Source organism: Biomphalaria glabrata, chromosome 7 (genome assembly GCF_947242115.1).
Source record: "Biomphalaria glabrata chromosome 7, xgBioGlab47.1, whole genome shotgun sequence".
NCBI lineage: Eukaryota > Metazoa > Mollusca > Gastropoda > Planorbidae > Biomphalaria > Biomphalaria glabrata.
This window is the reverse complement of record NC_074717.1, coordinates 13,049,642-13,063,157: the sequence shown is the minus strand read 5'-3', so window position 1 is coordinate 13,063,157 and position 13,516 is coordinate 13,049,642. Positions and strand designations below refer to the sequence as shown.

The 13,516-nt window shown below is 32.7% G+C and overlaps 2 protein-coding genes across 13 annotated transcripts in view; one reads left to right on the top strand and one right to left on the bottom strand.

The window, feature by feature from the left end:
* Positions 1-4,980: 4,980 nt before the first annotated feature.
* On the bottom strand, positions 4,981-12,383 carry LOC106071412 (M-phase phosphoprotein 6-like). Of its 7 annotated transcripts, none has more exons than XM_056034770.1 (6): positions 12,256-12,383; positions 10,426-10,539; positions 10,138-10,250; positions 7,747-7,837; positions 6,748-6,842; positions 4,981-5,318 (listed from the first exon to the last, which is right to left on the bottom strand). In XM_056034770.1, the coding sequence occupies exons 2-6, from the start codon at positions 10,477-10,479 to the stop codon at positions 5,180-5,182; spliced, it is 492 nt and encodes a 163-aa protein (XP_055890745.1). In that variant the 5' UTR covers positions 10,480-10,539; positions 12,256-12,383; the 3' UTR covers positions 4,981-5,179. The 7 variants fall into 7 exon arrangements, with proteins under 7 accessions (XP_055890745.1, XP_055890748.1, XP_055890749.1 ...); XM_056034773.1 differs by having other exon boundaries at positions 12,248-12,274; XM_056034774.1 differs by lacking the exon at positions 12,256-12,383 and adding an exon at positions 12,171-12,225.
* Positions 12,281-13,516, top strand: part of LOC106072324 (uncharacterized) — a 47,375-nt gene continuing 46,139 nt past the window's right edge. For 3 of the 6 annotated variants that reach the window (XM_056034762.1, XM_056034763.1, XM_056034761.1), the window contains exon 1: positions 12,281-12,378. In XM_056034762.1, coding sequence (XP_055890737.1) covers positions 12,281-12,378 — 98 coding nt within the window. Of the gene's footprint in view, positions 12,482-13,516 lie in introns of all 6 variants that reach the window. The other 3 variants (XM_056034764.1, XM_056034765.1, XM_056034766.1) reach the window with 3 other exon arrangements.

Genomic DNA, 13,516 nt, shown 5'->3' with positions numbered 1-13,516 from the left:
TTAATTAGTGGTCATTAATTATTTTTGTTCACATCAAAAAGTGAAATAACTTCAAACTTCTACATTATTTCGAGATATAGTGTAAGTGCGGAGTAATTTTCCTTAGATGTGTTTTTTTTTAAAGTATTATTTTTTTGTGCATGTTTCAAGTTTAATTTACTTACCACCTGGTTCAATAGACTAGACATCTTTTAAGGCACTACAGGCCACTAATTAACCAGTTTCTTTCACCTCTTTTTTGTTTTCACATTTGTGTCTCTTGACGATTCACTCCGAGTGTGGCTCTTGCCCTGTGCTGTATCTTTCAGTCTATATCAATCCTATCCTAATTCTGTACTCGGAGCAGAAAGGTCTGTGTAAGTATTAAATCTCTTATAACGAGACTTAACATTATGTTAATTGAACAATATGATTAGGACTGATATCTTATCTTATATAATACAAACGTTACTTCAAAAAAAAAAAAAGATCATTTCGTCCTATGAGTCAAGCATTTAGTCATGCATGTTAACCAATGACCTAAATTCTATAAATTCTGTTACAACGGCATTGGGTGGTAGATATATTTCATGTTATCTCCATGGTTGGGGTTTTTATGTTGAAACTAAATGACTTGGGGTTTTCTTTTGAAATGTAAATGATTTGGGTTTTTCATTTGAAAGTAAATGATTTGAGGTTTTCTCTTGAAACTAAATGACTTGGAGTTTTCTCTTGAAACTAAAAGGACTCTGATTTGTATGTATAAAGCAACAAGGCACAATTATGTGTATGTTGATACACGGTCGTTGGTTCAACTAAACCGTTATAAGATAGTCGTTATAATCTCCATACGCGTAACTTCAATAAAACTTGTACAAACTTTGTTGAAACAAAAATTATTGTAACTTTTATTGACAATACATACAGCTTTGACTTCTTTGTAGATGTATGTAGAAACACGAAATCATTATATCTTTAAAAATTTAAACAAATTACAATTCTTGTTCAAATAGGCCAACACGTCTCTCTGTCATTCAGCCGTATCCTCCCCTCTTCCACTTTTTATCCCCCAGACTTCTTCGAGGTTATTTCAGAATCTATTCAGTTGATAAAAACAAATTATCCGCCATTGTTTTACATCAGAAAAAAACACACAGACTCCATAATAAGCAAATGTCGTTGTAAAAGTTTTAAAGCGAACTAGAAGAAGAAAGAGAACTGAAAGAACTAGAAGAAGAAAGAGAACTGAAAGAACTAGAAGAAGAAAGAGAACTGAAAGAACTAGAAGAAGAAAGAGAACTGAAAGAACTAGAAGAAGAAAGAGAACTGAAAGAACTAGAAGAAGAAAGAGAACTGAAAGAACTAGAAGAAGAAAGAGAACTGAAAGAACTAGAAGAAGAAAGAGAACTGAAAGAACTAGAAGAAGAAAGAGAACTGAAAGAACTAGAAGAAGAAAGAGAACTGAAAGAACTAGAAGAAGAAAGAGAACTGAAAGAACTAGAAGAAGAAAGAGAACTGAAAGAACTAGAAGAAGAAAGAGAACTGAAAGAACTAGAAGAAGAAAGAGAACTGAAAGAACTAGAAGAAGAAAGAGAACTGAAAGAACTAGAAGAAGAAAGAGAACTGAAAGAACTAGAAGAAGAAAGAGAACTGAAAGAACTAGAAGCGAACTTGTAATATGAAAGCACAACAATGACAGGCAATTTTCAATACAAATCAAGAGAAAATGTGCAAAAATAGATCTAGATTTGTTTTTGTTTTGTTTCGGATGTTCCTTCAGAAAAAAAAAAAAAAAACAATTATTACATCCTAGCCCAAACGTCCAGTGCAGGGTTGGAACCCAGGACCATTGAGACGACAGTCCACAGCGCATGATAGCACACGAGGAGGCATTCATACTATTGGACAGAAGATCGGAGGGTTTCAAGCAACAGCGTAACTTTCACACCTCGCAAAACAAAACAAAAAAACTTCAATAATTAAACCTTAATTAGTTTGATATCGCTCGTAAGTCATCATTATAATGATTAATTAGGCATATTATGATTTTTGTTCAAAAGGATACTGGCGAAAATGTGCGTTTCATTGTAAGTGGTTGCATCAGTTTAGTGATCCTTACCAATGAGTAAGAAGCAAAGTAGGCTACCCCATTTAGACCTAGCGGTCCAAAGTGATACTTGTTTGAAATAAGTTTAAAAACCTAGCAGCTAACGTGTAGGACAAAATGACCAGCTTTCGCAGTTTCAATGTCTTTTTCAATCTAGGCGATGTCACTTTGGCGACTTGCATTCAAATCATGAAAGCCAGTATCAGCGCATTAATTCCGAGTACTTCTTTTCTTAAACAAATCAAAAGTACGCGTATAGAGAAACTAACCGAAAAAAATAAATATAAAATAAAATAATAAATAGAGCAGCCTAAAGTGTCGGTGAAGCGTAGATTGTGTGCGCAATGGCCGCTAAACGAGCCAATATCCTCCAACAAGGCCCGTCCAGTCATGCGTAGCGGTTTTGGTCATTGGCGCTTTATTTTAGGCGGAAGCACGATAGCGGTAAGGTGTGTGTTGCAAGACAGAGAAACAAATGTCAAATTGATGATGATTAAATACGAAGCTTTTAATTAGATCTTCAAGTACAGAGTCATACTTCTCTTTCAGCTTCGAGCAACAGACAAATGTTTGCGTAACCAGACCTTTTAAAAATAAAAACATTACTGACCCGATCGATCATGTATAGCATACCTTGGGAGATCCAGTTTCAGAAAGGCAAAAAGTGAAACAAAAAAAACCTAGACGCTTTAAAATCTAAATGTGTCAAAAAAAATCTTGAGCATTGATGTATAGGTTTCTAGCATAAACAATAGCAAAAAGCCTGATACTGTGAAACTCTACGCTATCTTGATAAACAGTCAAGGGGAGATTATTCTAGTCTAGTCGATAAGAGGAGCCAACGTTTTTGGCGCGAACAGTTTTAAAGATAATTGTTTCAAATAACCCGTGAGAAAGAGGCCACGTGTGTTTTGTGCGCGTGGAGCACGAAATGTTACTAGTGAGAGAGAGTTAGGTATCGTAGGAGTGGGTAGAAGAGACGAAGTCATCCATTAAACTTTTCGTAAATAGAACGTAGCCCTTCATTGCAGGCCTTTGGCAACCAGTCGATCTCCTGGCTTTCACAAGTAGCTCAGATAATGGGCCCGACGCAACTGTAATCACGGACAGGAGAAAATTATTCTAATATGAATTTACAGCCCCTTTCTACATTGCAAATACACCAATTTGTTCCTTGAAAAGATAAAATATCCCACATATTTAGATTATAATTTCGAGAATCTCCGCCGAAAAAAAAAATATTCCAAAATTTATTTATTTACAAAGGCTCATTTGTAAGTGATACATTTTGATCAATAGGCATGTTTGTAACTTTGTTTTGATACAGAACTATAATTCAAAGCTCTAAACAAAAAATTTCGGAAGTGGCAGGAGAAATTAAATGGGCCTATGAGATTCTACTCTAAATTTTTTGCATTTTTAGGATTGAGAATAGGCTATATAGTGAATTATAGTCTCAAATGTTTTATACAATAGAAAAATATCAGTTGAGTAAAGGTTGGGAAAAGGTGACTAGGAAAATAATATTTGGGTTCAGAACTGATCTCAATTGTTTCTCTTATAATGAAAAAGTTCGTATAAATTTTACATTTTCCAAAACAAAGTTTTTCTTAAAATTACTAAGATAAATTGGTTTGCAATTACATAAACTCTGTCGCCATATTTGACTATTCTGTTTAAAACATCATGTTTTCGTCTGGAAAGGGGAGAGGGCTGTACAGTGAAAACGTTAATCCTCGCTCCTTTTTATAATTTCTGCAAATGATTGCAATTGGCATTAAAGAATATGGGGTGGTGTGACTCGATATAAGAATTTAATTTATGGCATATATAAATTATATTAGTGACATTTTATTTTATAATTTCATAACTAAAATACAAAAAGAAAAAGTATTGGTTTGTCCAATAGGTGGAAGGCGATTGCATGTATTGCCCCTCCCATCTGGCACAACCCTTTTTCATTTTATATTTACTAATGATAAAATTTGAGATCTGAGTCTGTGTGCGACATAATATACAAATAGGTTAAAACATCAATATGTACCTTATATTATATAGATATTCAACTACTTTTGTTCACAAACTATGATTTCTCCATAAAAATAGGACCTCCCCCCCACCCCACTCAGAGAGCTAGAGTGGGGAGGACAGTAGAAGCAATCGCCCCTCCCCCTCACCGAATCGGCTAAGATACCAGAAGTGTAGAAATATAATATAAAAATTATATAGTAATTCAACTAATTTTGTTCACAAACTATGATTTCTAAAAAAAAAGTAGGACGCATCTCCCCCTCAAAGGGTTTAGGTGGGAAGGGCAGTAGATGTATTCGCCCCCCCCCCCCCCCAATGTGCCAACAGGAGAAGGACATAATATAAAGACTGGTTAAAATATCAATAACAAGTTTTAATTACATAGCTATTTAATTGATACTGTTAACAAGCTGTGATTTCTACAAATAAATTGGACCGCCACGACCCCCTCGAAAGTTTATATAATCTAAAATTAGGTTGAAGTATAAATAATTAGTTTATATTATTAACTAATACATTTGTATACAAATTGTCTGATTTCTTTACTAAAATTCTAGGTTTTGTACTTAAGTCTGAGCAAGTGACTTGTATCATTGGAAATTTCATTATTAATTCAAGTCTAAAAAGAAATGTAAACAATGTCAAAAAGAAAAGTTTTTCAAATACATGGTACTACATATTTTGATATTTATTATTTCCCATAAAAGTTTTTCTTTTATTGAAACAATGTGTAGCCCATAAAAAGTATTTGCTTCCTCCTGCAGTCCAGTAGGACCCCCCCCCTTTCTCCCCACTTCTTTGTTTCATCTCTGGTCTAATAAAAAATGTTTTAGTAATCATAGGGAAAAAAAAAACAACACTACTTGATAACACTGGTTTTATTTTTTTCTTTTACATTCTAATGGTCAACAAAATTGCAGTTCATTAACAAGTCTCAAATCAAACACTCATGTCTTCATAACCTCTTTTCAAACTCACACACACAATCTCTTATCTCTGTCACAGACATAATGAACATTATCCTTTTTTTTTTAACTTTCTGATTTGATGTTCATGTTAAAATTATTCATCGTCAGAAGGCTTCATAAAAGATTTTTTTGTTTGAGCTTGTGAGTCATCCACACCATCCACATCATCCCCAGTTTTCCTCTTTCTTTTCTTTTCAAATTTCTTTGCTATCACGTGCATAAGTGTTGAGTACCTGTGGAAGTATTGAGCAGAGTGAGACCAAGACATCATTAGAGTGAGACACAATGAGACACATTTCATATTTGAGTTAAGTAAAGGTGTGTCAGCAAATAATCCCTTGAGGCTGAGTAAAAAAGTAATGAACATATGACATAATGTAAGAAAGTAATGAAGGCATAGAAAGGAGCAGGACATTAACCCTGACCCTGGCAGCATCACTGTACAAAAAAATGGAGCAAGGGACATAACCAAAACAAAATCCACACACAACCCCTGTCAGTTTTTTAATAATTGCATTTGAGACTTGCATGTACCACCAATAAGGTTAATAACTTTCGTAAAATGGTGGTCTTGGAATTAGATACTCCTATTTACAGATGGAAAGTCAAAACCTGAAATCTCTCTAAATAATACAGGCACATATGAATGTCATTGAATGTAGAAAATAATGCAAAGGTCATTGAATGTATGCTACAGTTTACTGCGTTCCTCATTAATCTTCAGACTCGAAGACAAGCCTTATTATTACATTTCACTCATTACTACGACCTAAAAAATAATTCAGAATCTAAAGAAGATCTTCAGTGACTAGGTGGATCAAGATCATCTTCAAATGTGAAGTACAAGAGCTGCTATCCACCAAGAATTGAAGTTGAGACCTTCACTAGGTTGTCTTTCTATTTATCACTTGTCTGCCACCAAGCTCTAAATGTATTCCAACACTCACCAACTAAGTATCTACAGCACATATTCCCACAATGCGTTGCTTATTTAGCTAAGTCATCTTTTCAACAAATAAAGTTATGATGGACAGCGCAGACAACAATCAATAACAGGTAAAGTTTAAATTTTACAAACAAAGTCCTGTAAGCTAGATGTCAATAGTGTTTGTATTTAAAAACAGTCAAAAAAGATTTTTATTGTAGTATCAGTCCCCTCCTTGAGGAACTAATGAGACACTACACAATTCAAGTGAATTAATTTTTTGGAAATGTTATAATTAACTGCAGGTCAGGCATGGCAGTTGTTTGCACAATGTTTTTGCTTGTTTCAAATGTTCCTTCAGAGTTGAAGATAATCTACTTCCTAGACCAAATATCCTGCAGGACGTCGGGGATGCAGCGAGCAGGTTATGTACCCATTGAGACAGCAGAATGACAGCCCAGCGCGCTTATAGCATGACCAGGCAGCCATCCAGCTGCTTGTTGACAATGATTGCCTGCAAGCCAACCCAAACATCACATAAAAACAGGCAGGTTTAGAGGCTGAATACATGAAACTAGCCAAAGTTGTTAAAACTGTTTGACAGATTTGACTGAATGCATAGGAGGAAAAAAAAATAGAACTAAGTACCCCATAATCCTTTTTTTTTTTCTTGAGCACAAATAAAAGATGAGTAGAAGACGTATGTTTCTATTTTAGTATTATGCTAACCCTCTCACCTCTTGGCCATGTCTACATCACTAACACTATTGAGCTTCTCTTTCTCTGCTGATGCTTTCAACTGTTGCTCCTGTAGTTTCACTTTCATTATTTTCTGTAAGTATTCATTACAAGTACATTTGAATTATACGTTTTTATTTTTAGCATTAAAAATAATTACCAAAGAATAAACTTGTGAAATAAATAATAATATTGCTTAGATTTCTATATAAAAAAAAAAAGCTGTATTTTTCAGAAAAGTAAACACAAATTAAATTCTGTTTTATTTGGGAAGAAATTATTTTTACAATGCTAAAATATATTTCCAGAGTGCAACTGGACTGTAGACGGTTTTTTTTTCTCATCAAAGGGATGTAACTTTGTTTATTACTGTCATTTCAAGAGATCAATTATAAAATTAACAATAAAAGAAAGGGCAAAAAGAATAAAAAAAAAAAAAGTTCATTCTATGAACGGCAAGTAAAGATGAAATAATTGAAATACAAATATGATATGTTAAGTTTTTATAGTACAGGCCTCCCGTACTCTTCTTTCTCTCAACATATCAGGAATGGACAGAAGGCTTTAAGGATAGACCAGCTAAGAGAGGTAACACTAAGAAAGGTAACAGTGTCTCAACTTTAAGAAAGATAGTAGATTGATTGGTCACACCAATCGAAACTGTTGTTCACAGAAACCAACTCTTGCCTAATGGGACCTTTAAAACTTGAAATTGGGTAATTAGTATTAAAATACCAATTAATTGACACAATTCAAATACAAATAACTTTTCAGATGAACATAATAGTCATAGAAATACAATTATAAAATATTAAAGTTTAATTTTTTTCGATGTATGGAGCCATGGGAAAGGTGAATAGTAATAGAAAAAAAGGTTAGATTGTCAGTTCTCAGGGATAGGATGACAACAGCATGAACTTTTGTTAAAGCATCTGACTGGAAATAGACCAAACATTTCTAAATATGCTATGTAAAAGATCACACATATATTTTCCTACTTCTATGTCAGGGTTGCATCCCTTGAAAGACTGTCTACCATACTGTAACTGCTCACAAAAAGTATAGCTCTGATCTTTCAAAAAAACTGATCTGGAATAAAAAAAAAAAGCACATACTTTAAGCATTTGATTTGAAATTTAAAAAAAATGAATTTGTAATAAGTTTTGTAAATAATTGTCCATAGTCAATATTATAAGACGGAAAAAATTATTTAAAATGAATGATAAATTTCAGCAACTTAAAAATCATTTTTGATTTTACAAGATTTGAATAAATAAGGCACGCTAGAACAAATGGTTCATTTCTACCTGCTTAGCATTTCATCTCTTACAAGGTATCCTATTAAAAGTTTCAAATAAACCACATTTTTTTTCCAGTAAAATTCCTTTTGTCAAAAATATCTGTTGGAGAAATCAACCCAATGATTAAAAATAAAACAAACTGGCCAGGCTTCCATAAAAATCATCTCTACTACAAGAATTTATGTCACACATCACAAAGCTCAGAACAAATTAACTGACTTTTTTTTTCATCTACAGCAAATTACTATAAAGTTAAAAAAGTTCCCCCTTTCAGACCTTGTGGTCTATAGGGCAGATGATGTAAAGGTCACCTGTTTCTGTGGCCTACGGTTAACGACCGTATCATGTCGACAGCACAACGACCAACCGCTTTTACTTTTCCCCAACTAATGTCACGTACTCATTAGAGCTCGGTGGACTCAGGGTGAACAAAGATCCCAAAATTAAAAATCCCAGTTGTCACCAGGATTCATACCCGGGACCCTGGTTTGGAGGCCAAGTGCTTCACCGCTACGCCATCGCGCCTCAGCAAATTACTATACCATACAGAAAGTGACAGTAGGAGAGCTCTCACAAAGGCCGCGGCACTCATATTTGAGATCTAAAAAAAAACCAACCCCTATTGAAGACAGAAAAAGAAAATGATAAGAAAGCTTAAATAGACAGTTGACGGACAACAGTTTTGTCTGCACAAGATGCAGAAAAAAAAGCAGGACACAACTGAGTTTGCTGAAATGCGAAACACTGCACTCATCATTAATCTTTGGAACTGAAGAATCACCTTTGATATAATGGCACTTTTTATGGTGTCTTAACCACATACTATATTACATAACCTAGACATTCACTATTTTTACTGTGCAAGATTTTTGGAAATTAGCAAGACAGCAGAAAGGGCCACACGAGGACAGACTTAGATTGAGTGGATTACAGCTTGTCACAATAATGAGATGAATGAATGAACAGACTTAGATTAAGTGGATTACAGCTAGTCACAATAATGAGATGAATAAATGAACAGACTTAGATTAAGTGGATTACAGCTAGTCACAATATCTTATCTTCTTCTTCAATAATGAGATAAAATGAATGGAAGAAAAAAGAGAGAGGAAAAGAAATAAAGATAATAACAACAACAACAAAACAAAAGAAGCCATTGCACATCAACTGACGACAAGGATAATAAAAAATGCAAAGGTCAAGGATGACTAAATAATAACTGCTACATTATTTCAAAACACAGAAGGAGCAGAAGATTGCAGTTAACAAGTTTTAGCTGTTTGGTCCGACACCATGATGAAACTAAGCCAGAAATGCAATGCAGTCATTACAAAATTGATGACACAAGAGAAAAAGAAATAGTGGAGAAATCACAGAATGAAATAAACAACAAGCATTTAGACAATGTAAATGAAGAAACTACAAAATGTAACAAAACAGCAGAAAGCACAAACAATCTTCCACTATTCAGCAACAAAGAATTTGAAGAAGAAAAAAGGCTCTTTGTATCAAGGCTATACAAGAAAGAATTGAAAAAATATTAATTCTGAAATAAACAATGAATCATATTTTTTAAATGGACTGCGTTTGAAACGCATCCTCCAAAACAAAAAAAATTAAAGGTGTAATTAAACAAACAAACTGCACAGAAGAACAAACCTCATTCAGTACAATGAACTGTAAAAACATTAGGTCAGTTGAACAAGCCATATATATATATATATATATATATATATATATATATATATATAAATATATATATATATATAGTTTGTCCATTGTGGTTTGATGATCACCACTTTTGTCATCCAGGGGGCTGAGGGCTTTGCTTTGGTGGTGGTGGGGGGGGGGGGGGGAGAGATCACTAAGTGTCTTGCACTGAAAATTTTGATTCAAGTGAGGAGGATTTGCACAACACGTTGACCACACTCTCTTGCCCTAAAGCCCATCCTTTTCCAGAAGCAAGATTTGGTCAAGACGCCTGGGGACAAGTTTGGGTGCAGTGGATGAGCAGAGACTTTCTGTGTGTCTTGCCATAGATGAACACACCCTTCCTCTTAATACACTAACTGTAAAAAGTCATCTTACTCTTTGGTTTTATAGTCTGGCAAATCTAAAGCCCAATGTTCATCATCAATGATTTTCTGTAAGTTTTCTTCATTTTGTTCTTGTTCTATTCTCAGGGCACTTCGTTGCATAAACTGAAATAAAAAGTGAAATCATATTACTACACAGATATTGAATAATATACTAGAGATAAATATACATTATATTTTATGAATGTACTCCTACTGACTCACAGTCTAGTTTGTAAATAGATTTACTCATTCAATGAGCTGCAATGATTTTCATTCTGATTGAACCTAGATCTAGTACCTTCATCTGCAAAACATTTTTGGACAATTGTGCTGATGATCGTTTTGTAGCCATTCTTAAGTACTTTCCCGTTGCGAGATTCTTATGCTGCTAAGTTGATTTCAGGATTGAAACCTTGAAAACAAAAAGAGTAAATATAGATTCTAGTTGCACATTAGCAAATATAAAGAATAAATTAGACTACTAACTGTGACCCAACTAACAGAAGTATGTAGAGATCTAGGATGGAGCATCTTTTTACACCTATTTAGAAACATATATAAGGATCTATAATCAAGAATACAAAATCATGGGTAGGAGTGACTATATTCTATATTTGTCTAGATCTAAAATCTATATAATAGTATCTAATATAGATCTAGAATCTATATTAACAGGGTTTCTGCACCAAAGTCAATATGAAATTCCGGGAGTTTTCTAGGAGAAATGATAAAATTCCAGGACATAAAATTTGAGCAAAAATTATAACAATAGCCAAAGTTGGCATAATTTAGGTTGTCATTGCTGAAAGTTTAATGGTTGTAAGCACTTCATTACCTATAAAATGCTTCCAATAGCAAGCGACTTAAGCTGACAACCAGTCCAACTCCTGGCCTTCACGTGTGGCTCAGGTATTTAGTCTGGCGGAACTGTTTTCACTAACAGAAGAGGTGGCAAAGGCTGGGAGTTAACCCTGAGGAAAAATCAGGAGCCAGCGCCTTTAGAATTTTTTTCTACCCACACTGGCCCATCCTCTGATTTAAAGGTGCCAACTAACTTTTTTTTAAAATGTTTTTTTTTTCTTTTTGATCTGCAAAATTCCAGGACATAAGAGATATAATGATATATTTTAAAATTCTAGGAGATTTCCAGGACTTTTTTAGTTTTTTGAAATTTCAGGAGCTTTCCAGGACATCCTGGAATGTCAGGAGGCGTCAGAAACCCTATATAATATAAGATTAATAAGAAGAATCTATAATCTAATCTAGATTATTCTAGATCTATATTAAAATTAAAACTAGATCTATATATAGATTTTAATAGATCTAGATTCTAGAGTCTAATTAGTACTAGACTTTACTAGACTTAACTTACTAGAGTCTAGATTTAATATAATATATATACTAGATTTTACTAGATCTTAGTATATACTATACTTATTAATACTATACTACTAATACTTAATACAGAGTATAAATCTAGATAATGATAATCTAATGATGTCTAATCTATTAAATTAATTAAACTCAGCACTAGTTTATAAACTTTATTTTTTTTTTATTGCCATAGCCTGATACAGATAGAGACTATCATAGACTACATCACACTTACTAGAGTAGACTAGACTCTTTACTCTCTACTGGCTAATACTAATACCTTGTCTGACCAGGACCTTACTCTTAATAAATTTAATAATATAATAAATAGATCTATATAATAAGTGTGGTAGATCTATGTCTATATAATAATATATAATTTATTATATGTAACATTCAGTTAGAATCTATAGTTCTATATAATATACTTATTATAATATTAATATATAATAGATCTAGATCTAGTCAATATGAATATATAAATATATTATATTATAATATATACTAATATAGATTATATTTATAGTATCATTATATATATAGATATATAATATATATTATAATATATATTAAATATATAATAAGTTATATGAATAGGCTAACAATAACATAATGTTTTTTAGATATGATAGACTCTAGATCTCTATACTATAGTACTAGATTCTATACTAGATCTATACTAGTCTATAGACTCTAGATAGAGTCTAGATGTGTTAAAAACAAGCACGCCTAGATAAAAAACGTACACACTCACTGTAACACACTTAGATATTTATAATATGTTACATTGTAACCGGAAGCATAATAAAAGACCGAGCACTCTTGATTCAACCGATCATCAATGTGCAGAATCAGAATTTGCATTGAATCAAGTAAAGTAAAAAAAAACAAAAAACTAATCTAGAACTAGTCTAGATATAGATTATAGATCCTAGTTAATTCTAGTTAGTAGATTTTAATAGATCTATCATCTAGAGAGGGTAGAGCTAGTTCTAGAATTAGATATATATTTGAGAATCTAATATTTAATATCTATCTAGACTACTCTCTCTCTCTGCCACTGCCAATGCAATGGTCAATGGCAGTGCAGCTGTGCTACTCAATGAGTCGGAGTCAATCGGAGTCAATGTGAATGTTACTCTGATTCTTACTCATCATAAATTGTCATAAATCATAATAATGATAATATCACTTTATATCTAAGTTTACAGTAATATATATCTAGAATACAAAGCCTAAAACTTCTTTAAAAAACTCTTACATTTTTAATTCTGTTTTGTTTTGAAAAAACTTTTTTGGAATTTTATGTGCATAAATTATGCAAATTAGCTTGGCTTATTTTAATAAATGTTAATATTTCAGATACATTCCATAAGATTAAATTAGTTCATTCATTTCTTTTTGATAATATATATAGTTTTGTGTATGTAAAGTAATTAGTTTATTAAATTTGTTAGGAATTTTTTTATAAGAGAAGTGTTAAGGCTGGAAATAGTGCTCCGTCTTTTTGGCACAAGACATGCTAAAATGCTCCGTCTTAAAAGGGTTAATGAGTATAAACAACCAAGACTGACTGAGAGACTAGAGATCTAGATCTATATTGTCTATATGTATATAGACTAGATTATATTATATAGGAATAGATCCAGATTATTGTAGATCTGTAATAATCCTTAGCTCGATTAAGGTTTAACTCTTTCTCTCCAAATCATCATTGATTTAACTCTATTCTGCAGCCTTATCCACGATATTATTTTAGATGCTTAGAAAGTCAGTTTGGTTTTCTTTCTTCCCTTTATGTAAATGTTTATAATTGCTCATAATTTAATCTTGAATAGTTTCCCTTAAAAGAAAAAAAGATTTTTTTCATTTTCAATGTGTTTTTACTAAAAACAATGCTTTTAAAGAGTGGGGGCTTAAAGGCTATATTTTTCTATATTATATACATTTTTCATAGGGTGGTGACATGGGATAGTGACCTCAAGACAATTAACTTAAATGTTTTATTTATGCTA

Coding starts and splice junctions, on each gene's coding strand:
- LOC106071412 (XM_056034770.1), bottom strand. CDS start 10,479: ATGGCTACAAAACGATCATCAGCACAATTGTCCAAAAATGTTTTGCAG. Junction 6,843..7,746: donor GATGCAACCCTGACATAGAA/GTAGGAAAATAT, acceptor GAATACTTACAG/AAAATAATGAAAGTGAAACT. Junction 5,319..6,747: donor GATGTAGACATGGCCAAGAG/GTGAGAGGGTTA, acceptor ATACTTCCACAG/GTACTCAACACTTATGCACG.